At 37.2% G+C, this 21,779-nt stretch overlaps 1 protein-coding gene across 1 annotated transcript; it reads right to left on the bottom strand.

Annotated features, from left to right (window-relative positions):
* Positions 1–142: 142 nt before the first annotated feature.
* THOC7 (THO complex 7) lies at positions 143–21,688 on the bottom strand. The gene is made up of 8 exons (XM_028518759.2): positions 21,555–21,688; positions 7,705–7,822; positions 6,861–6,988; positions 6,465–6,551; positions 4,653–4,710; positions 1,651–1,717; positions 1,499–1,568; positions 143–747 (listed from the first exon to the last, which is right to left on the bottom strand). The coding sequence occupies exons 1-8, from the start codon at positions 21,571–21,573 to the stop codon at positions 680–682; spliced, it is 615 nt and encodes a 204-aa protein (XP_028374560.1). The 5' UTR covers positions 21,574–21,688; the 3' UTR covers positions 143–679.
* Positions 21,689–21,779: the final 91 nt, after the last annotated feature.

Here is a 21,779-nt window from a genome sequence, read left to right on the forward strand (position 1 = left end):
CAAACTACTCTTCACTTTATCAACTTCTTTTCCATTGAAAATAACTCCTCAAGAACAAAATAGTAGAGAGAAAACATGAACAAAACATTTAACAACCATGTTGCTTAAGTGTTAAGGAGAGAGATCTAAGAAAGTAATGCATATGGGTTAACTTTGTATTTTATTTCCTCTTATACCAATGATTCTTATATCATGGAACCTGGCCCACAATGATCATACGCCACAAACATTTTGCACACAATTTCACAAGTTCACAGCCCTCCTGAAGCCTAGCCAAGTACTCCATTTTCAAAAGTGTTAACAATTTACAGAAGCTGACTCATTTTCATCATGCACATCTTAGAAACACCACCTTCTTACAATCTTCAACTTATTTTATCAACAAATCAATGTTAACATTTAAGAACTATGGGCACAGACATCTGACTTGAAAAAGTATTAAACATTTATGGATGTTGTTTTCTACCTTTTAAGTTTAAGAATAAATAAGGCATTTCAATAAAACAAATCTATACTGAAGTCATTTGCCTTTGTGTAAAGAAATATAAACTGTACATTAACATTTAAAAGCAGAGTAGTTCACTGTCAAAACTTTAAATATCTCAAGAGAACAGCAAATTCTAAACACACTAAGATCATGTTGCTGATTTAATAGTCTTGGGAATGGTGGCCCGCCTATCTATGGCTTCGGATCTGCTTCCAGGCTCGTTTCCTGAGCTTCGTCCACCTCTGAGAGCTTTTCATCATCTGCAGTTGAGAAAGAAACATAAATGCTTAGTCAAATATGATTAAATTACATGATAAATCATGTATCATGTATGATAAATACATGAAAACATGTTTATCCTTTATTAGCCAATATATTTAAAACAAAGATGGTAAAATGACAGCCTAGGACTATAATTGGCACACAAAAGCATTTAGTTTTAAAAGTTCTGTTTTGACTGTCCTTGTGTATTAGGTGAATCAAAATGTAAAATTTATATAATAGATTTCACTAAAAAAACAAAACTCTAGGTCTTAGGCTTTTCTTGAAAACAATCAGATCAGATAACACAAAAATTTCCAATGGCTATAGTCAATACAATGAGCAAGTCCCAGTTGCCTCAAAGCATCCACTGTTCACTAAGTGTGCAAATATGCTTATCACTAATTATTTCCCTCCCTTACCATGGTCTGCCTGGGTCTGAAATTGTTACTTTATATTATAACAATAAACTATAATAAACAAAGAAACTTCCAAATATATCATCCTTGAATTTCTCTTAATATAAACTACTGAATGTGTTTAAATCATTAATTGTAACAAATTCATACTTTCCTGCATATATCAGAAAGTTGAACAACATGAATATCTTATAACACTATCCAGCTATATACTACTGTTCTAAAATTGAAGGTGTATATTCTCTTTTAAAGATGCGTACTTTAGAAGGCATGCTCCTAAGATCATTTAAAAATCTTCATGAACATTTGTTATGAAATTATTTCTACTTACTTTCCAGTGTTTGCTGAAGTTCGTGGATGGTACTAAGAAGAACATGAAATTGTTTCCGTCTCAATTCCAGCTGTATTAACAAGAAAAAAATTAATTCACATTGATCTATAAACACACATATCATGAAATCTATAAAATATGTATGCAAATACCTTGTCTTCGACACTTTCTTTAATATGTGAAAGATGCTCTAATTCTTTGCCCAGAGCCTCTAGTGCCCTGAAAAATAGTAAAACTGTTATATTTTGCTAATTGGGAGAACAGAATTCACAATACCTACCTTTTTAGTTACTAAATAGTATTTTAAAAATAAAAAAGGATGAGTTAACACTTATGATGAGACTTTTATTTTTTAATATATTTTCTTGATTATACTATTATAGTCCCATCCTTTCCCCCTTTGCCCCACTCTACCTGGTCCCCCCCATTTCCTCTGGCAATTCCCCCCCTTAGTTCATGTCTGTGGGTCATGCATATAAGTTCTTTGGCTTCTCCATTTCCTGGACTATTCTTAACATCCTCCCATCTATTCTGTACCTATCCATTTACACTTCTTAATCCCTGAACCTTTTCCCCTATTCTCCTCCTTCCCTCTCCCAACTGATAATCCTCCAAATGATCTCCATATCTATGATTCTGCTTCTGTTCTGCTTGTTTGCTTATTTTTTAGATTCAATTGATGATAGTTGTGAATTTATTGCCACTTTAATGTTCACAGTTTTGATTTTCTTTTTCTTAAATAAATCCCTTTGATATTTCATATAATGGCTGGGTGATGATGAACTACCTTGTCTGGGAAACACTTTATCTTCCCTTCCATTCTAAATAATAGCTATGCTGGATACAGTAATCAAGGTTGTAGGTCCTTGCTTTTCATGATTTTGAATATTTCTTGCCAGTCTCTTCTAGCCTGCAAAGTTTCTTTTGAGAAATCAGCTGACAGTCTTATGAGAACTCCCCTGTAGGTAATTAACTTCTTTTCTCTTGCTGCTTTTAAGAGTTTCTCTTTATCTTTAAACTTTGGCATTTTAATTATGATGTGTCTTAGTGTGGGCCTCTGTGCTTCTTGGACTTGTATGTCTATTTCTTTCATCAAATTGGGTAAGTTTTCTTTCATTATTTTTCCAAATAGATTTCCAATTTCTAGCTCTTTCTCTTCTCCTTCCACCACCCCTATGATTTGAATATTGACACATTTGAAGTTGTCCCAGAGGCTCCTTAGCCTATCCTTCATTTTTTTGGATTCATTTTTCTTCTTGCTGTTCTGATTGAGTGTTTTATTCTTCCCTATGTTCCAAATCATTGGTGTGATTCTTGGCTTCATCCCCTCCACTGTTGGTTCCCTATACATTTTTCTTTATATCACTTAGTGTAACCTTCATTTCTGCCTGGGTCTTTTTATGCTATTGAAGTACCCAATGAGTTCCTCGAGCATCCTAATAACCAGTGTTTTGAACTCTGCATCTAATAGATTGCTTATCTCCATCTTGTTTAGTTCTTTTTCCAGGGTTTTGTTCTGGAATTTTGGCAGTCTTCCTGTGTTTGTTTCTATGTATTAGGTAGAGCTGCTTTGATTCCCTGTCCTAGTAGTGTGGCCTACTGTAGAAAAGAGCACCCATAAATTGGATGGGGCGGAGCCTTAGGTAATCACGAAGGCAGAGCAACCTCAGTGAACCAGGTTGATGGAGTCTGCAACAAGGTGTCCCCACTCTGTGGCTCTGTGTGGGGGAGGGCTCAGAAAGGGGACAATGCCACGGCCTGGCTTTTGGAGTTCTGTCTGGGAGGACTCTGTCCCCTGGTACTCACCCTGATGCCAGTCATTTCAGTTTTTGTCTGTATGCCACTGGTGCCCTTCCAGCTAGTGCCCCAGTGCCAGAGCTCAGAGGGAGTATGTAAGTCCTAAGTCTTTGTGGGCCCTTTAAGAGGAGACTCCTAAGAATCCTGCAGTTTCTTCCACTGCCCCAAACCCTACTTAGTTTTACAGCCAGAAGTTATGGGGACTTGTCTTCCTGGTACTGGAACCCTGGGCTGGGTGTTCTGATGTGGGGCTGGGTGTTCTGATGTGGGGCTGGGATTCCTCACTCTAGAATCCTCAATTTTTCCTCTCAATTTTATCTACCATACATGCATGGGGGACTGCCTATTCCACATCTTTGCAACTCTGTGTATCTCTACCCCTCCTACCTGCCTGGATGAATTGACTTCTTTAATTCTTTGCTTGTTGGACTTCCATAGAGCTTGATTTTCTGATGATTCTGGGTGATAGTTGTTTTGTATTTTAGTTGTAACTTTTGCTGTGGTTGTGCAAGGGGGAGAGCTATGTTTACCTACACGTCCATCTTGCTATGATAAGCCTTTTAAAGCTAACATGTTTTCTTCTCAACTTCTAAATATGTACTTATTTTCATTAAAATTAAATTTCTAGATAATCTTTACAGAATAGGAAAACTACAGATAATAGAATATCAAATCCCAAGAACTAATAAGTTTAACAACATTTTACCATACTTATTTCAAGTCTTTTTTTTGGGGGGGGGGGAGAAATAAAACATTGCAGGTTAATTGCTGACTAATTTGAAATACACTTTTAACCCTACCCCAAATCCTCTATCCCAAGCTATTTTTCTTCCTTTACCTCTCACTCAGGCAATCACTATAACATTCCAATCCTTTTTTAATGTATATATTTGCATCTCTAAATAATATATACAGTGTTACTATATAATATTTTGGGATCCTATAACTTTTATGCATGATTATAATTCTATATATACTTTAGAAGCTTAGGAATAATTTAAAATTTATTATATATATGTCTTCTTGTTTTTTTACTCTGATTATGTTTTTGAGATCTGCATTTAAAATGTGTATATTTACTATATTCTTTTTAACTGATATTTAGTGTTATACTATATGAGTAGACCATATTCTATTTTGTCATTTTCACATTGATGCATATTATATGCATTTATTTTACAACTATAGCAGTAAGGCTGGAAGAATAAAATCTAATCAACAGTATTAGAATACATCATATTGACTGTCTGATCCCTCCTTTTGGAGCACATTATGTATTCCTGTTAAAATTGATTAGCTAGTATATAAGCATTTATATATAAAGATTAGTTACTTTTAAGTAAAGCTCTAAACGTACTTTAACGTGTCATGTCTGTCTGGATGATGCTGAATCACTTTTGCCAAAGCATCGTATTCTGAAAGATATAAAAATATTTACCAAATTACGTTTTTTTTGAACCTGGATATCAAAATACAATGTGTAATATCACAAGTCTCTCCTAATCACTTTCCTAGTACATAAAGAGATGAAAACATTGCAAGACAGAAAGCGTATTGCCAGTTTCACTTGATTCGGCAATAACTGTAATGATACATGACTTCAAGTGTTCCAACTAAGGCCTTTACCTCCCACTCTGTTTTTCATTTACCTATTCATGGGCAAAATACAAGAGGCCAGCAGAAGCATAAGTGATCTTAAGTCACTATTGACCACCAAATGGACTGACTCTAAAGAGGACTGTATTTACTATTCCCCCAGCAAATAAATGATCAGCAAGGTAAATACATCATACCATTAATTTTAGATCTTAGACAACAAAAAACTGTACTTCTCACTTATTCTAAAGGTAACGATTTTAGAAACTTAGAAATGATTTAAAATTCAGGAACCTTGTTTCTGCTCCATTGAGACTTCCAAGATATGTCATGGAAGTCTCTTGAAATGATTAATGGCAGCATTCATTTGAAAGCCTCACTAGTCAACAAAAACAATGTAAAACATTTTAACATTATTTAGAATTGATATTAATTATTAAATAAGTTGGTATATCCTGTTGTAAATTGCCCAATGAATTAAAAAAAATCTTTTAAAAAATAAGGAGTTCAACATCATCTTAATAGGTTCATGAAAAAAAATTCATTGTTTTAGAAATCAGCATATTAATTAAATAGTGTGATTAATAAGAATTTTTAGATTATAAAAAAATACATGCTGCCCTGGCTGGCATAGCTCAGTAGATTGAGCGCTGGCTGGGAACCAAAGTGTCCCAGGTTCGATTTCCAGCCAGGGTACATGCCTGGGTTGCAGGCCATAACCCCCAGCAACCACACATTGTAGTTTCTCTGTCTCTCTCTCTCTGTCTCCCTCCCTTCCCTCTCTAAAAATAAATAAATAAAATCTTTAAAACAAAAAAGAAGCTTCCTTGCCCTTTAAAAAAAAAATACATGCTCAGTGTAAAAAACTCCCCCCAAAATTTAAGCCATAAAAACCCACAACCCCCAAATAACCATTAACATTTTCCATTTCCTTCTAGTTCTCATATATGTCACAATGCTGATTATATACTATATTTTTGTCTAACTTTGAATTTATATATAGGAGAAACAATTCCTTTGCCATTACAAATTATTCTGAAATAGTTTTTATGGATTCCAATAATGACATACGCTGATTTAAAAATAAAAGAGATCAAAACAAAACACTTAAACTTCCTCTTATTATTTAAGCAGCTTATAAATGTATGCCTGCTTTGTATAAAATGAGCTTAGATTCTTTTCTTTTTTTTTAAAGTAGCTCCATTAAGTAAATAAATAAACAACAAACAAAACCATAAATCTAGTGTACTTACATAAATAGCCTTTGCTGATTAACCATAAATATTATTTAGGCAAAGGTCTCTAAAGACACAAAACAAACAAACAAAAACCCGAAAACTAAAGTAACACATAATCAATTCAATCCAGGAAAAAAAATTTTTTTTCAGTATAGCCTTCCTTCTCAGCTATTTTAAAAAATAATATAATTTTAAAGAATTAAGTTTGGCTCCTAATTCTTTTTTATAATTCAGATTAATTCTAGTTGAAGATTCTACCTCACAACATTAAAAACAGCATGTAAATACTAGTCAATAATAAAGTATTTGTAAACTAAATCCCATAAAACCCTTACCTTGGCGATTTTTCCGTATTCGTTTTGCTTGAAGAATTTGCTTTTTGCACTCAGCAATTTTTTCATGTGCTCCAGCAATGCTACATTCTATAGAAAAAGTTTTTTTTTTTAAGATAGTAATAACAACATGTATAATCTCCATCCACTTTCAATTTTAAAATGTTTTTAAATTAAGTTCTATTGCTAATAAAATTGATGCTGACATTTAAAAAGTTATAACTTAAAGTACTCTATATCATATTAAAATACATTTTTGTAACTATTTTTACTATTAATATTGTTATTGTTATCCTTTTACCACTAATCAAAGAAAAATATTAGCAGGTATTATTTCCTTTAGGCCATAAAAATTAAAATTACAAATAGAGAAATATTAATTACTTTAGGTTTCTTTACCTATGTCTTTGTAAATTTTTTCATAATTTTCCATTTCTCTGAGATTCATATCATATACCAGCAAAGTTTTGCCCATTGAAAATTCACACTGGGACAGTGTACTCAGCATACGTTGGTACTGGCTATACCTAATAAAAAGACAGAAACAGAATAAAGACTTTTGTGGATTACCAAAGTTGAAATATTTATAATGTAGGCAAAGATTTACTAATTAAATTATATAAAGTTCTGAGAGAATCCTTTGCTTTAAATAATTCAGAATATCTGTCCTTTATGTTTTCTTTTCCTAAATTTACTGTATTTGAATTCATAAACTGCTTTAGTTACAAATACAAAGATGGAGCTGCTCCTTTCAAGCTTAATTCAAACAGCTACTTGCTTGAATTTTGTTTTAAATACTTTAAAAAATACTTTGACCAGATTTTTTAATCTTCACAATTCTGTTCTCACAATTTTTCACTCTGTATAATTATTTATGTGAAAAGCTAATTCAAATGAAAAAATTTTCTAATTAAAAGAATTAAATCTATGTAAAACTTTGCAGTAACCTATTAGCTTAAATAAAGAACATTTCATTTAGATATTTAAACATTTATCTGATAAAAGTAACCAAATAATGGCCTTGGATTTAATCTTCATTTCTTACCATTATCCCTTCTGCACATTTTAATAAACATAATTCTCCAGTGAGAGAATTAAGGCTAGAAAAATCTACTCTTGACTAAACAAGAGTTGACTTAATTGGAGATTTAGAGAGTAAAAATTTGCAGTATTAACAGGATTGTGTATAAGGTCTAAAGTCATATCAAGACATTGGTATAGAAACAACAGTAAACAGAAATACCCTTCTTCCTGGGATCCAGAATTGCACCATTTAATGAAACTTTTCACTAGTAGATTAATTCTGCGATCATCTCCAGCACCATCTCCATCAATTAGGAGACGCTTCCTTATGACTTCGTCTGGAGGAAAGAAGAATGATGTGAATTAAAAGGACCATCTGGCTCTTGTTAATTTCAAGAACAATAACCAATATCACTACTCATTCTTTCATCCAAAAGAAAATTACTGAAACGTAAATGTACTCAATGCCACTAGACTGCACAGTTAAATATTGTTAAAATGGTTAATTCTGTATTATGAGGTTTTACAACTATATATTTGTAATAGTTATTGTCTATTCATGTCAGGCACTATTCTAGGGACTGGGGTTGTAGCAGAGAAGAGCCAAGTTCTCACAAAACTGTGATTCTACTTGCTGAGTTGTTGAGTAGAATTAATTTTTAGGTACCACTAAGGAAATAAGCCAATAAATCTTAGAGAACTTTTCTGGGAAAAACCCACTCAGACTAAAGGAAGACTGAAGTGTTCATGTTTTTGCCTAGTATGAGGTCCTGGTAAAAGGAATCGAGAGAAACGAGGATTTAAGGATATAGTGGCAGACTAAGAAAAAGGATGAGACAGATCAGAGAAAAAGAAATGAATTTGTTTTTTAAAATGTGTAATTTAGTTATTATACCTGCAATGTTTTTCCCCATGAGGGCTTTTTTGTTTGTTTAAACAAGCCTGTCTCATTTTTGCTCTAAGGCAAAGGAAAAAAGGAATTAGAAAAGCAGCACAAATGATTATGATGAGTTAAGAAGTGGTCTGGCAGCCAAGAGCTAGTGTTATTCCTGGATCATGTCACGCTGGATCACAACAAAAGAAAAGCAATTTGCAACCATAATATATCATTTTCACATATCAAAATGGTAAAGATCAAAAGGCCTGATAATAAAAATGTTAACAAAGGTGCTGAGAAACTGCACTTACACTGACGGAATGTAAACAGGTATACTCTTTGTAGGGCAACTGAGCAAAAACCAACAAACATTTAAAATGCAGTCTAGGAATTCATAATACAGATACAGATGTACCCATGCACAAAGATAAAGGGATGTCCTTAACAATGCTGTTTGTAGAGGAAAGACTGAAAACCTAAACATTCACCAGGAAAAAAATTCGTTAAATTATGAAACATATGATGGAGCCACAAGAATAGTGTGGGTGTATATACCATTGACAAAAACAGTTAGACATGTTAAGTAAAATGTAAACAAAACAGGTTCAGAGAAGCAGAGCTTGTTGCCATTTGTGTAGAAAAGGGGGAGGTGTGGTGTGTATGTGTGCACACATCACACATGTGGTGTGTTTATGTATTCAGAGAATATCTTTGGGAAGATACAAAAGAAACTGGTAATACTGGTTGTTTCTGGTAAGAGAGATAACAAAGCATGAGAAAAGATTTAATTTTCTAAATGGCTTTGTAGAATTGTGTTTGTTTGGTTTTTAACAAGTGCATACAATTTTTAGTAATAAATTTTAAAATGTTCCTGGAGAGCCTGCCTGATGAATCAACAGCAAATCTTTAAACAATAGTTTGTGTGTGTAGGCAGAAGTATTTTTGAGTGCAGGTGCAGCGGAGATAAATTCTAGAAGGCAGATGGCTAGTTTTAAAATGTACTCTGTGACATAAGATAAACATTTTAGAATTGGGTTTTGTTCTCAAAGTTATGGCTTTGGTAGGCTGCTCAAACTACAGATTCATCAGGTGTTTTAATTTTACATTTTAAAATACAAAATTAGTGCCCTGGCTGATGTGGCTCAGGAGATTGAGCACCAGCCTGCGAACCAAAGGGTTGCTGGTTCAATTCCTGGTCAGGGAACGTGCCTGGGTTTCAGGCCAGATCCCCAGTGGGGGGGCATGCAAGAGGCAACCACACATTGATCTTTCTCTCTCCCTTCCCTTCTCTCTAAAAATAAATAAAATATTTAAAATAAAGCAAAATAAAATAAAGTAAAATAAAATAAAATACAAAATTAATTCACAAAAACTTTTCAGTTTTTAACCAACAATGTTATCTGAGGGGACTGAGACACATGCAGATTCTGTGCATTCTAGGAATTCAGTCCTTGAAGAGATTAAAATGCAGAAAATGAATTGATTTTTTAAAAACCCACAAACATGTTTTAACTTGGCTAAAATAAAAGTAAACCTAACAACCAGTAAGTAGTCTGGTGTTAAACTGACACTGTTCAATTCCTTTGCCAATCTTCTTATCCTTGCTTTTCAAACCCCCTACCCCCACCCTGTCTCCCTAAACCCCTTCTTCCTCCCAGATACCTGGACACACCACTTTGTTGAGGACCAGGGATTTCAAATGTAAATACATTCAAGGAATAGAGAAAATGGAGAGTGACTACCCTAAGGGAAAGTTATTACCAGAACTTGTTTTTCAAGAGATAAAAAAAAAAAAAAAAAAACAACCAAGTTCTGGAACCTACCAACAAAACAAGCAAGCAAAATATAACCAGAGACATTAAAATTAGGAAGAAACTGACAGTAACCAGAGGGGAGGTGGGAAGGGATAATGGGAGAAAAAAGGGAAGAGTTTTCAGGAACATGTATAAAGGACACATGGACAAAACCAAAGCCGAGTAGGATCAAGGGTAGGAAGTGGGGATGGTTGTGGTGGGGGGAGGGTATTGGGGGTAAAATGGAGACAACTGTACTTGAACGACCATTAAAAAAACATGTAGGAAGATTTTTTTTAAGTTTGATAACAAAAAAATGTTTCAAACAGATTTGCTATCATTCCACCTGTCTACTTAAAATCTGTGCACTTTTATATATGTATGTAATATACCAATTACAGAAGTTTTTGAAAAATGTTTAAAACATTGTAAAGGCCAAATAAACTTGGGAAAGGGTTCATGAGGGCCAGTCCTATGTCTTGCTCATTCTTTTTCCTTCCTTGCCTCTCACATTCTGTCTACATTTCTTATGCTCAATAAATATTTCATAATTGAATTTGTGCTGCCTACCTGGGACCACTCGCCCTCCAAAGAGAGCTTGGTCTCCATAAAACATTAACAAGAAGTAGGAGGGAACTGTCTTATTTTCAGGTCAGCAGCAGAGATTTCTCTTTTTGAATGAAAGACATGAATATTTGATCAATGAGCAAATGTGTTTGTCTCTAAGGTATCAGAGTAAGCTCTGAAGATGTGAAATACAGATCCAAGTTCTTTCACTCTAGTTGGAGAAATAACACACATATGCATAGACACAGAGGAGGCTGATTGTTAAATAAGTGACACAGACACACAGTCCAAGAGATTAGGAGGAGAGCTCCCTTTGGTTTGGGGGTTTTAGGGCAAGTTGATTTTGAGCTGCTCTTTTGATCTTTAAAAATTACCAATCAAAAAAGCTAAAAGGCATCTAGCAAAATTTCAAATACATAACCTTTGAACTAATAATGCTAGATGTACTTGCATATGTGCAATATGATATACGTCCATCAATAGGGGACTAATTAAATAAATTTTGGTATAGGATTATGAAATAGCATGAGTCTTTATAAAAAAGCAAAAATGTCAATGTGCTGACACAGAGCAATGACTTAAGATAACTTGTCAAAGACCGAAGTGAAGAACTGTATGTTTGGCATGTTTCTTTCATGTAAAAATGAAGGGGAATAAGAATATATATTCACACTGAGTACAGTCAGAAAGATACCCCAAAATGATATACAAGAAACTAATAAAGCCAAGAGAGGGGCAGTATAAGGGGAATAGATGGGGAATGGGCTGGAAGATGGGGAAATAGATTTTTATATTATTTGCTTTCGAACCATATGTATACTCAACATCTGTTAGCTATTATTTGAAAAAGAAAGCTATGACATAGTGATGGTATCATAGGTGTTTACATATACCCAAATGCAATGAACTGTACATATTGAGTATGTGCAGATCTTTGTATATCAATTATGCCTCATAACACTGTTTAAAAAGATAGCAAGCTAAAGTCCTTTTTTGGCCCCCACTCCAGGAAGGGACAAAGCTATAAACTGCAGCAGCTGGATCAGGGACACGACTACCCTAGAACACCAGCAAGGCTGGGTGAGTGAAGACAAATATCGGGACCCAAGCCCATAAAGACTGTTTGTGGTCAGAATGTGTGTGTCTACACTAGTAAAAGCCAGACTAGTAGACTTGGATCTTGCTGGTAGACAACTGGGTGTTTCTAAAGATTCATGGGCAGGACTTTCTGGCAGGATTAAGCTGAAGGTAGTGTACAAAATGGACTACAACTAGGGAAAGGCTAAAGGCAGGGAGGGAGGTTAGGAGGATACCAAAGCATATAGTTAGGAGCTAAAATGGCATGAATTAAAGTAGAGATTAGAACCACACGTCCTGGAAGGCAGGTCAGGGCTAAGAGGAGACTTGGTTAGAAGGCAGGGCCAATGCCAACACTGGGAGTCACAATGAGGAGTTTGGTAGCCCCAGCCAAGTCTGGTGGCCCCAGTCTGGTGGCCCCAGCCAAGGATTCCATCAAAGCAGTCAAGGCCACTTTCTGGCTTTAGTCCTATCCCTTTTCTAAGAGCAGAGCATGTCTTCACAGCCAAACTACTAGGCCAGAAGTCAAAACTGGGGCCACTGTTCTGCTCAGCCCACACAGTGTTTACTTTGGGTGTGTGTATGCATGTGACAAGTATTTAACTTCATATAGTAAATGGGAATAAATCTATCCACTTTGTAGAACTTCCATGAAACTGTATTAAAATATACACAAAGGAGCACAATGCCTGTTCATAGTAGAAAAGCAGGGAAAAAATGTATCCTTATCTTAATGTTAAATTTAATTTATTTACAACTTGTATCATTCCAAAAATGGTAAAAATGAGTAAATGTTGAACATCTATCTACAGATAAATCAATATACTTAAATAGATACTATGCATTTATATATACAAAGTTTTGCCCAGTTATAATCTCTCACAAATTTACTTGTCTCAAACTTCATATTGCAAGGTTGCAATGCTTCTAGCTTAAACTGCATGGACAGTTGTCTAAAAAATTCTCTGGGGATGAGAATTACTGAATAACCATATACAAAGCAGAGCACAACTCCCAACAGCAACAAAATCAAAGGGATGATTCCAGTTTGAAAACAGGCTCTGCTCTTGTGAAATCAAGGATGGCCCACTGAGGACAGTTCCTAACACACATGGTGTAAGCATTATTATTTTTAATGATACCTCATCCGTTAGCTCTAGATTGAACACACCTAAAATATGTTTTGTTTACTATATACATTGACTTCATAAACTATTATCATGGTTGAAGCCCTTTATAAGCAATTTGAATGCTAATAATAATTCTGGTGGAACTTGGCTCACCCTGTAAAAACAGTAAAGATGGCTTAGAAACTATATTATTGATGTTATCAACATCATTCCTTAGTTGTCATAATTACTTTCTTTACTGACTATGAGGATCAACACTGTCTAGAAAGAGTTTTTAAACCCAAATGTTTATCATCTGCCTGGTGAATGGTGGTTTTCCACTTGACTTTGCATTTGTAGGAAGATTTCCCACTGCATTCAGTTATATTGTATGTGGTACCATAATTATACCTACAAAATGTCTGCCACTCAAAAATCACTTTAAAATCAGCTATGACACCTGTATGCTGGTAAGCAAATATTTGCTCACAAAACTGAGATGCACTTAGATCCCTTCCTATCTTATCTGCTAACGTATGTCTAGAAGAAATATAAAATTACTTAATACGCTGAGCCTTAAAAAGTTTTTTCAGGGGGTTAGATTTTAATGCCCATTTTCCATAGAGAGGCAGGAAAAATTATTTCTTTACAGTCACTAGACCAACTCTCCATTTCCAAGCCTCTTGTCAAGTGACACAGCCATTTAAACTGTGTTCTCACATTAGTGTGGAAAGACAATCTCTCATAAACCCTTATTAATATTCCTTTTGAAACCCAGTTGTTGTTCCTTACAGTAGCTATTAGAACCTCCATTATGAAACAACTTTTAAGAATATCTAAGAGTAAATATTCAAACAAGGAAAGAGGAAAACTATTTGGAAGATAATAATGGTGGGCAACTTCCAAAACACTTATTTCTTTAGGGACAGGTGAAGGTTTCACAACCAATGGCAAGAGCCTCACTGTTAGGAAACCTGCACCTAGCATCAAATGTGACTCCCAACACTGGAAGCCCTACAGCACTGCCACCTCGCCTGCTTCCAGGAGAGAGCAATCCTGAGCTCTACCAATGATTATTAGCATTTCTTTTCTAAAGGCAAGTTAGCAAGGAATTCTGTAAGCATACAAACCCACTACTAGCTTTTTCAAACCCTCTGGATCCAAACTGAAAACCACAGGAAGGTATAACAATTTGAGACAAGATTACAGTGAAAAAACAGCTGGCACTAGGGCAATGTGGTAATATTTATCAAAATTAAAATTATATATACTGTATGACCTATATTCTAGAAATTATTCCTACAACTGTGCAAAGGCATCTGTGCAAATAGCTCCATTGTAACACTATTTCTAAGAGTAAAAAAAACTGAAAATAGCTAAAAATGTTTTGTAAATTAGAATACTACACATTTATATTTAAAAAATGAGGTAGGAAGAGCTCCAAGCTCTATCATTGATTACAGAAGTATAATATAGAAGAATGTGGAAACACTTGTATGAGGGAGGGCCCCCCAAAATGGAATTTATTTATACAAACTTGTATATTTATTTTCATGTTTAAATTTCAGTCACCTTCAAAGTACTTTTCATTTGATATAATACTCTTACTGAGACGTTTTTTCTACTACCCAAAACGTTTCTGAACTCATCAATTTTAATGCCTTTTAGTGCTTCTGCCATTTTCCGTTTCACCTCTTCCACATAGGCAAAACGTTTCCCTTTCAGGACTTTTTTAATGCAGGAAAACAAAAATAAGTCACTTGAGGTGAGACCAGGTGAATAGGGAGGGTAGGGAACAGGAGTCATGCCATTTTTTTGGTCAAAAACTGCTGCATGATCAGCGTGGTGTGGGCAGGAGTGCTCATAAATCACCCCTCATGAAATGGGCAAATACATTGAGCTTTCAAAAAAATTTACTGAAGCCTAATGCACCCTCTTATAACACCACCAGGTGGTACATTGATGCAGATGGGTTTCTAGATCACTCACCTAGTGGGGGGAAGCTTGTATTACAAGAAGCCCACCCTCTAGCAGATAATTCTGGGTTTTTTGAGGTCCCCCGCATGTACAGTTTTAAAAGATATATATATATATATTGGCATATTAACTAATACATAATGCTTGCAATATGCTAAGTAGTGTTCTAAATTGTTTTCACATATAAACACATTTAAGTTGAACAACAGCCGTAGTAAATAGACACTACTACTCCTATTTTATAGATGAAGGTAAAAAAATATTTTTACTTGCCCCAAATTAAATGTCATAAGAAGTAAGGAGTAGAGCTGGGACTCAAACTCAGGAGTCCAGAGCCAGAGAAGGCGCTATTTGCCTTATCTATGAGCATTTGAAAATCATTTTGGAAGGGCACACAAAAAAGTTCTTAGTGATTACCTTTGGAGAGAGGGATTAGTAATGGAAGGTGATTAGAGGAAGGTGCTCACTTCATCACATTTCTTCGTGAATTTTCTGATATGTATTACTTAAAAAACCATAGACAATGGTTATCTAGGTATTGAACATAATAGTCATTTTGAGGTATTTTCCTTCCTTTGTGTATTAAAAATTCCAATCAATGTTCTTTAATAAATCTATGATATATCAACAACAAGAAGAAAACTGGCTTGGCCTAAATTGTTAACAAGAGGAGAAACTAAAGCCATGTGAAAACAATGTGTGTGCCGATTCCTGTTAGATTATCATTAGCTCACCACTGCTCAAGGTGGTGGTGAATTACATATATTCCATTGTGTTAGCTTCCTTATGGTAAAATAACACCTAGCCCCTCCTTTCAGGAAGCTTAAAATCATTAAAAACAATTTTTAAGGCCAATACTATTAAGAAGACACAAAAATGGAAGGTGGAAAAAATAAGATAATTTGATTCCTTTATGTAAATACTGATCTGTCGCAAAATACTTAGGACCAGTCTAAATAAATTGCTGATGTCAAAGTAAATTACTTAAATCAAAATTAAATTTTAGAAAAGCAAAAACAGTGTATTGAGGTCCTTTGTTTTTCTCTAGATTTATTTAAATATTTAGAGTATGGTGCTAATAAAGTCAAGGTTGAAACTCCAATCTTGCATTGTGAAACCATTTATTTTGGCTAAGGAAACATTATTTAATAGTTGAACTGTAGTAGTAACCCCTGTGCTGGGGCCACAGCCTAAGGAACAAAGTGGGCAAATTCATTGGCACTAGTGAAAAAAATAAAAAACAAAAAAACCCTGTGCCCACAGCATCTAATTAACACTAGACAGGCAACTGAAATAGAAATAACAGCAGAAGCAGCAGCACTTACACAATGTTTAGATACTCTTATTTGATGACCATACATCTTACTTGTTTTCTATCACTCTGAAAAGTATCCTGGTTTGGACAATAAAATAAATGGTTAAAGTGCTTTACACATAGTATTACACACTTCATCCTTGAAACAACCCTATAGAGTATTAGTATCTTCCTTTACAGATTAGTGGTGTCTCCTCTTCAGTCAAAGGAAGCTATAAACAATTACATGATTAGAAAGTCATAGTACAGTTCCATTATTTTGTCACATTGTTCATAGGCATAATTAAAACCATTACTTTAAGTTTTAACAAGCATATAGCCATGAATTACACATTCTAATTAAAAAAAAAAAGAAACTAAACACCATCAAAAACAACAAGCTCTCCCAAATGGAATGTACTGTTACACCCAGCTCCCTACCACCCTTTTCTCATCTCCCATCTGTTGGTCTGGCATATCAATATATCTACTTAATATTCTTTGTATTGCAGAAAGGGCTTCTGAAATTATTTCTATCAGTGTACTGACACTGTTTAGCACCCTTAAATTAAACATACAAAATACAAACTGTGAACATAGTTTAAATTAGAAGTGACAACATCCAAACTGCTTTTTAGTTAGTCAAAATGCTGGGGTACAACAGGAGGGGAGAAAGAATGGCTTTACCAATAATTGGCTATATGACAAAGTCACTGACTTCCCAAGACCTCCATTTTTCCATCCATAAAATGACTGTGCTTGTGATAATATCCATAGTACAGTATCTATACATAACAATATGGTGCTTCTTTACTTCCCTGTGAGGCAGGGAAGTTCCTCAAATTAATCAATGTATTTTTGTGCTGGGTGCATGAAATAAAGAGCGTGTCTTCCAAGAGTTCCCAGTTCATAAATAGACCCATACGTAAGGATTACATGGGCACAACACCTTGCCAGGCACCTCAGATTCAGATTCAGAAAAGGACAGCAGCCTTCCTTTATGCTCCAGAGACAGGTATTGGTAATCCTTCAAGAACTCTTCAGGATGATTGTGATATCTAAGCCACCCACTTTTCAGTTTTCACTGCCATCACCCTGATTCAAAGCTACCTTGTCTCTCACTTAGAATACCCCTCATTAGCCTCCCTGCTTCCATTCTTGCCTTCCTAGAATCCATTCTCGACACAGCCTACACAGAATGATTGAAAAGATATATCAGATGATTAATCTTCTGCTTAAAATCTTCCAATCATTTCCAAATACCCACAAAAGACAACCCCATCTCCCTTCTATAGCCCACAAGGCTCTTCATCCAATTTTTTCCAACCTCCTTTTCTTTCACACTGCTCCTTGGCCCACCTGCCCCCACCACCCCGCCCTTATCTTCCCTAAAGGGAGAAGGGCTTGTTTTCACCTCAAGCCTCTGTACTAGCTGTTGCCTCCATATGGAATACTTTTCTGGGGTCTTCACAGAGTTGACCCCTGAGGGTCTCACATTAAATGTCACTTTGGAGAGTAGCCATGCTTGATCACTCTATTTTAACCTAGTTGTTGGCAGCCCTTCTGCATTACTCTTTCTTACATTCTATCTAGTTCATTTTCAGAACTAAATTAACTTCAGAAATAACTTATGTTCTTTTTCAGAAATTATCTTATTTACTCATTGATCACACATAATTGCTTCCCTCCCCCAAGTAGGAATCAGGCCTTCCTCTGTAGTTTACTGCTGTAGCCAGCACCTGGCATTGTGCCTAGAATGTATGCAATAGACACTTGTTGGCCTATCACACACCTCTTACTTCTGCTTGATTTTTACCAAAATCTCAGTTGAAGAAAACCACATTTATAGAGAATTGCCTAAAGAAGTTGTAGTTTGTGCTTTCCTCTATGGTCTAGATATTCCTCTGTGGTCTAGATAATCCTCTATGGTCTAGATATTCTTAAAGCAAACAAGCAAAAAGACAAAACAAAACAAACCAAACCAAACACACAAAACAACTCTTGCTCTAAATTAAGGCAGGCCAGCAAAGCTACTCACCTAAACCACAGTGTATTGGCTTCAGAATGGTTTCTAACTTGTGATTTAGTCTTCCTTCACCTAGTAAGCGATGTGCTAATTTACAGCCCCATGATCCTCAGTGCTGCAAAATTAATATGACACTGGCTTTGCTTTATAAGCACCTCAAAGATAAGCTTTTTCTCCAGTGTTTTTAAAAAACACACTGCTTGTCCTGGTTATCTAATGTTGCCTTCTCCCATAAACACTACATCACAGAATGGACCAACTCCTGTCTCTTGGTATGGACTACTAGAGAAACAAGAACCACCACAGCTTTCTTAAAAAATGTACCCTAGCATTTTAAAGATCACCCCCACTTCTAACTTCCTATTATTTTTCCAAGTCTTCAAGTTCTTTTTGCCCTGCTTCCTCACCCATTTGTGTTTACTCATATGATGAGCTGCTGTAAATATTTTTAGAATAAGCCAAATTAAGTGTTAAGGGTTACAGCAGCAATATACATGAACTAATATGGTTATGGGTGAAAGATTAACTGATTCTAGGAAAGAGAAAAGGGGAATGGATGAGGTAGATCTGTCTACAGACAGAGAAGGACAATCATGCAGATTAAAAAGAGGAAGAAGGTACAGTTCTCATCTCAGGAAAGTGGAGGAAAGATGAGTAAAACAGCTCTTATACTTACTGGTATTTACTGAACATTATTATGTGTCAGATTCAGTGAAAAGCACTTTACAACTTTTATTTAATCCTCAAAACAACCCTATGAGGTAGATTTTATTATTTTCCCCATAAAAAGAATGAAACTAAGGTTCAAAGAGGTTAATTAACCTGCACAAGGTCAGATAACTTGCATGTGGTAGTTCCTGTGGCCTCTGAGGATTTAGGGGGCACTTGACTGCAATCAGTAACTTTACTAGAACTCATCTTTCCTTCTTATCTCCTATCTGACAAAACCCCTTCTTTGGAAGTTCTTTACCTCAATAAATAGAGAAGCATAGTAGCATTAACAAACATACAGTCACTCAACTCAAGACACCTGCGATTATCCTTGATCCTTCCCCTCATATCCACTCAGTCATGGATGTCCTGACACTCTCCCTCATAAATTTCTCTCCCACATGTCTACTTCTCTGCATTTCCATTTTGTTGTAACCCCCATTAGCTCTTATCAGGATCCAGCAGTAGTAGTGGAAAGACAGGATGAAATAATAGTGAAGGGCAAGAACTCTGGAACCAGAGTGCATCATTTTTAACCCAGGCTCTAGAACACAGATGGCAAACACAAGGCTTGTGGGCTGATTCCAGCCCTCCACCTTGTTTTATCCCACCAGGCACCTTGTTTTTACCCTGCAGCAGCACCCACCACCTTGCCCCTAGTTAAGGAGTAGTTACATCTATACAGTCCTAAAATTACATTCGGGCCTTTGAAGGCACCTGTGAGGCTGGTGTGGCCCCTGGTGAAAATAAGTTTGACACCCCTGCTCTAGAACGTAGTACCTGTGCAACCTTGGGCAAGTTACTTAACATCTTCATGTCCTAGTTTCACCTGTAAAATGGGGAAAATAACTAGAACACTATTTGACATATAACAAATACTATATAAATGTTAGAAATTGGGGAGGGAACTTCTCACTTTCCCTTCTCTAATCATTCTTCACATAGCAGAGTATAGTGGTCAATTTTTTTAATGCAAATCTGATCACAACAGACCAATTTTAAAAACTTTTAATGATTTTCCATTGCCCTCAGAAATCTCTTGCTCATAGTTTTCTAAGTTCTAGCCAATATTTGTCATCTTTGAGTTCTTCCAACACTTTGGGGCCTTTGTACAAGTCATTCCCCACCTGGAACACCAGTCCCACTATGTCTATTTATCCTTTAAAATGGGATTAAGTGTAACTTATTCAAGGAGGCTTTCTGATCTCCAAGAATGATTAAAGAAATCTTTGTTACATGCTTCTACAGTTCCCAACCTTGTAACTTCCCCTACGGTAACACTGGCCACACATCAAACTATTATTCAATGTGTCTTTCCCACCAGACTGTAACCTCAGAAGAGGTGAAAGGTCTTGCCAGTTGGTCCTAGACTGTAAGCCTAAAGCATAGACCAGGTGGGATGAACATCTAATGAATCAATGAAACTGGAATGAAGCAAAGTTAAATTTTCCTATGAAGTTCCTGGATCTTGAAGATCATCCCCACCCCCACTACTGCTTATCATACCCACAAATGTGGGCCTATTATTCTTCTTTCCATTGCCTGGCCCATTACTGTGGAGATCTGTCTATCCCCAACTCTTCAAAAGTGTCCTCTCCACGGGTAGCTATGGCTACTAGTTATTCTCTCTTCAAATAAACACAGCGCCCTTATGTGTCCCCTTCCCAGATGTCAAAGGACTTCCTTCCTAACTGGACAGCTTCTTGGATTCTCCCTCCAGCTGCCCATCATGCCAGTCCACCTTCCCCGAGGAATCAAGCTCTTACATCTGCTCGGTCCACAGACCACCCTGTGGGCCCCTCCTCACACAGGTCACCTTCCTAAACTGCCGTCACAACTTTCCAGCCTCTGCTCCTCCCCCACTACAGCGGATGAAGCTCCGTCCCCAAGCTCCCCCCGTATTCTCTCTCTCTCTGTCTCTCTCTCTCTTTCTCTGTCTCTCTCTCTCTCTCTCCCTCTCTCTCTCCCTCTCTCTCTCTCCCTCTCTCTCTCACAAATCTTTAAAGATCTACCCTAGGTAACCCCATCCCTACACATGCCCCTCACCCCATAAATCTCCCATGCACACTCACCGGCTGTCCCTTAGATGCGGTTCACACCTACTCTAAAATACTCTCCCGACACTCTCTTCCCCCCATCCCCCAACCCAAGGCCAGTTCCGGGCCTCACGGCGATTCACACTAAGGGGAGGGACCCTTCCCATTCTGTCTAGAGGACTCCTCCAGGTGTCACACTCTGTACGACACCCCCCGGACACAAGTCCTAGACCTCCTCTACTCCCCGGCTGGCCCCAACTCCACCCCATCCCCGGATTCCCACTGCTTCCCGTCTTCCACAGGACCAACGGACTCTGGGTGCGACTCCTCAGAGCCCACCACCACACGCAGCACTCCCTCAACACATCCCCGACAGGCCGGACCCCTTCCGGGCACCACCCGCCCACGTGCGCCCCAGGCGCCCGACCACCCACCCAGCACAACCTCCCTTCCCGGCCCCGCGCGGCCTCCGGGGAGCGGCCAGGGGAGTCCGCGCAGCCCCGAGGGGTTGCGCAGGGAGGCAAGGGGCTCCCGGGGCGCCCGGAAGGGGCCGTGCAGGCCGCGGCTCCTGGGAGCCGGCCAAGGTGGCAGGAGCGGCCTCACCGTCAGTCACGGCTCCCATGGCGTGCAAGGCGGCTGCGGCGGCGCAGGCTGAGGCGGCGGTTGGCGGCGGCGGAGGTCAAACTCCCACAATGCAGCCGGGTAAACAGCCATGGAGGCGGAGGCGGCGGCGCCCGCGGCCGCCCGCTCCGACGCCTGAGCCGCTCAGAGCCTTGCCGGGCCGCCGCCGGACCGGAGCTCCCTTTGCAGCCCGCACTCCCCGGGGGC

Source organism: Phyllostomus discolor, chromosome 7 (genome assembly GCF_004126475.2).
Source record: "Phyllostomus discolor isolate MPI-MPIP mPhyDis1 chromosome 7, mPhyDis1.pri.v3, whole genome shotgun sequence".
NCBI lineage: Eukaryota > Metazoa > Chordata > Mammalia > Chiroptera > Phyllostomidae > Phyllostomus > Phyllostomus discolor.